This window comes from Trypanosoma equiperdum (genome assembly GCF_001457755.1).
Source record: "Trypanosoma equiperdum strain OVI genome assembly, contig: ctg_1695, whole genome shotgun sequence".
Lineage (NCBI taxonomy): Eukaryota > Euglenozoa > Kinetoplastea > Trypanosomatida > Trypanosomatidae > Trypanosoma > Trypanosoma equiperdum.
Window position 1 is genome coordinate 14157 of NW_027123721.1, and position 3691 is coordinate 17847.

General features: G+C 49.5%; 1 protein-coding gene and 1 pseudogene across 2 annotated transcripts; both read left to right on the forward strand.

The window, feature by feature from the left end:
* Window positions 1-1900: 1900 nt before the first annotated feature.
* TEOVI_000517000 (uncharacterized protein) lies at window positions 1901-2614 on the forward strand (the record flags this gene model as incomplete). The annotated part of the gene is made up of 1 exon (XM_067222775.1): window positions 1901-2614. One exon carries the CDS (start codon window positions 1901-1903, stop codon window positions 2612-2614), a length of 714 nt encoding a protein of 237 aa, XP_067078876.1.
* A 786-nt stretch (window positions 2615-3400) lies between these two features.
* TEOVI_000517100:pseudogene lies at window positions 3401-3691 on the forward strand (annotated as a pseudogene). Its single transcript has one exon. A coding segment is annotated over exon 1 (291 nt).

Sequence of the window (3691 nt, forward strand, 5' to 3'; positions counted from 1 at the left end):
TACAAACGGCATCGATGTTTCCTCGGGTCAAAATCCAAGATATTCGTAACGGCCCAGAGTCATCACAAAATTCAAAAGACCGATTCTGGCAATTGGGGGAGAAACTAAATAAGGTAAGAGCTCCTCCCCCGGAAAAAGCCAAATGCTATGTGGCCGCATTGGACATTACAGTACGACATGTTATGTGAAGGAAACAGCGGTATGTAAATCAAAAAACGGGGTTCAACCCTCAGAGCAATAAATTGAGGGGTCGTTAATGCCTTGGGGTCCAACCACATAAGAAAAAATTGAGTGGAAATATACCAAGAGAGAAGAAAGGAAAGAACACAAACACGCTTTACATCAAGGCGAAGAAATAAGGGCAGAAAGTTTGAAAAGGGTGAAAATAAAAGGATACTGGCTCAGATGGTCCGATCTCATCAGAAAAGAACTTCCTCCGTTAAAAACCTCGGTAAACGGGGTAACGGTGATCCCGTCACCATCTCACGATCCGATCGTGGTGGCATTGGAAACAGAGGCCAACAGGGTCGCCTTAAGTGCATGGACAAAAACAACATGGGAGCAAAGGGTGTCCATACTACGGAGACTTTGCGAGTTTGCGGAAAAGAACAACATAGAGATTCGAGAAGGGAACGTCCCTTTATTCGTCCTAAGTTTACAATTGGCAAAAAGCAGCGCCGTCCAGTATAAAAGGACGTTATTAAGTTTATTGGCCGCTGTAAGAACACCGGCGCAGATGTTTCTGGCATGCCTACAAAAATCAGCGACCAAGGTGCTGATAAAGCAGGCTAGCCCCATGGAGAGATGGGAACTCGACTAGATAAGCGATATGATGACTACGAATCGGGATCGAGTGGCGTTGCGCCTGGCGCGGATTACGGCAAGTTGATGGGTAGAAATTGCCCTCCATCAAAAAGAAAATTTTATACCGCGTCCCACCGACAGAGAGGCTTCTCATACTAGATTGGGGAGCCCTTCCGAAAACGTTCAAGATCAACCTAAACATGGCGGCACGATACGTAGTAATAGGAGGAACAGACGCAAAAATGGTTCGGGAACTAACGACAACATTGGAGGAAAACGAAAAAATTACCAACCTGTCCACAAAAGATTTGGAAAAAATACTCCGTCCCTATGGAATGACAGCACACTCCATAAAAAGAGGGGCACTAGCCCATGCACCGACAGTGGTCTTCGAGCACGACCTCGACCCGCGTTTTTTAACCCAACTGGGAAAAACAGCGGATCCTTTGGAATTTCCACGCAGCACGGCAAGATATCTCGGGCATTGTGTAGCACTAATAAACAAATCAGAGCAATTGACTCAGCACGTGCAGAGGAGTTATAGAGATGGACTTCGGCCCGATGGGTGCTACCAACTGCATGTGGAGAAAGAGATCAAACGCTATTTCAGGGACATAGCATTCTGAGACGCACCCATCACACGAGGGTGGCTACGGTGGAAGAAAACAAAATACCACTACGAAAAATATGCGTCAACACATTATCCTTGCACCGAATCAAAAACCGAATGAATAGCAAGGCGAAACATCGTTTCGAGGAGGCGCGGGAGATCATGAGACAACCCACAAACCTGCAGGAAAGTGAAAGAGGATCTCAGCTAACAGTTTCTACCAAGGATGCCAGAATCATGAAGAACGCAGGCATCGTACAAACGGCATCGGCAGCAACCCCCTTGGTTTGAGGTCTGGGAAGAGCTGTCCCCTACAAAGTGCCTTTCCACCTCGTTTACTTCCCCAACTTTTGCGACATCGGGAATTTAAACAGCCAACTGCGACCCCCGATATTCCGATTTCGACCGAATGCGGGTATCCTTTGATTCCTAAACCCTGTAGCTGGCGAGGCCAACCTCCTTGACGTAGTGCTTGGGTTATGACGAATGGTTGCTGCACTCCTTTGTCACGTTCAACTTCTCCGACTCTCCACATGGAAACTTTCTAACAACCCCGCCACTGACAGGATGATTCCGCCTGCCGCATCCGTGTCAGCCGCTTCGCCCTATAGGGTTAACCTTGTCCACTGCGCTTTGCGGGGCTTGCTGGGAGGGTGTCTGGGAGTGTCATCGCTGACTCTCCATTTTGTAACCACTTCGGTTGTTTTTTTCCCCTCTCCTTGTATCCGCACTTGCTGCGCGGATGGTCAGCCACACGTTTGTTCACGCTGTGTGGCACAGGGACCGCGCCTCTCATTAGATGCTCCTCGAAGTTTCCAGTTGGCAAGCGTCCCGCAACAAGTCCCCTCCCGCGTGTCAGATTCGCCATCCTTGCAACGGCAATACTTCCTATCTGACAGACTTTTCTCGCGTCTGCCTGTTTTGTGTCTTCCTATTCCTCCACGGGCTCCCTCCTTAACTTTCTTCGCCAGTTTTCAACCCTATTCCCCCTTTTCAAATGGGCACGGGGTAAGTCCTCTCTCGAAAATGCGCGGCTGCAAGCAAAGCGCCTTCGAGCCTCACCACCACAGGTTATGGGTTCGCTTTGCCCTCTCCTTTTCTCTGTCTAGGAGTTTGTGGCCTTCGATCCCACCCATTGCCTCGAGGCGATGCGAGTATTTTTCATATCCTCATCACCATCTGGGGTCCCGAACAGGGTAATTGAATATTGCCGCAGGGTGCTGACTTCCCACTTTTAGCCAAATGCACACCCCCATTTCGCAATGTTCGCGCGGCCAACCTACAAAATTTTCCCTTTCTCTTAGTCGCGATCTACGCTTTAGCGCCGTTGTCAACCCCCCTTCCCCGAAGAAACCGTGGGCTCAGGTATGCACACGCTAAGATTGTTGTCTTTTGTCCTGTTTTCCATTCCCCGCAGCAAGGAGTTCACGTTTTCAGCGTTTCGTCCGCCACTGCCCCAGGGGAAGATGCGGTTGGGCACCGTACAAACCACCAGATTGCAGTGTCCTAGCCCCAGTTTCAGTAAGTGGAAACGGTGTGCCTAATCCGCTGGTTGGCGCCACTAAGCTTTGCTTTTGCCGTTTCTGCCTTCGAAAGCACTCCTATTTACACTCATTCCCGCATTTGTTTGTTTGGGGGGGGAAGGGAAGGGAAGTGCCACGCAGTGTCACCAAGAGTTTTTCAAGGTTTTGGCATAGACATGAACAAAGATGGCATCCCTCACCCGTGGTGGGCGGTTCTTCTTTGCAACGAACCGAATACCGACGGGAAGGTCACTCGTGCGTGTATCTGCCTAGCCTTGAGCAAACCCCCATACACAGCACATTCCTCGTCACACCCCCGCTCAGTGGGACCGGCCGAAAAACCAACGATACATGCTCAGTAAGCTGGCGGCTGATTATTTCCCTCATCATAATATCGTGCACCAACTCATTCATCTATGCGGAGGTTGATGCGTGCATAACGCGTCGGGATCAGGTCATCTTCATGACCAAACGAACGAAGCACGCTCTGCGCACGGTAAAAGATTTCATATTCCACCCGAGTGTGGTCGGTCACGTTTTTCCTGGAAAGAAGATGAAATTGAGTAACCGCCTCAATCTGGATCTGCCCTCCCCTTTGTGTTTTATCATTTTTAGGAACCGTTTGACCACAACATCCTCAGTAGTTTTTGACACCCGTCAGCTGCTGGCACGGCCTTTCGCTCAGAATACCATAGCCGCTATGACGCTGCTTGGCTCAATCCTATTTTTTTTTTGGAATTTTCTTCGTGCCTTC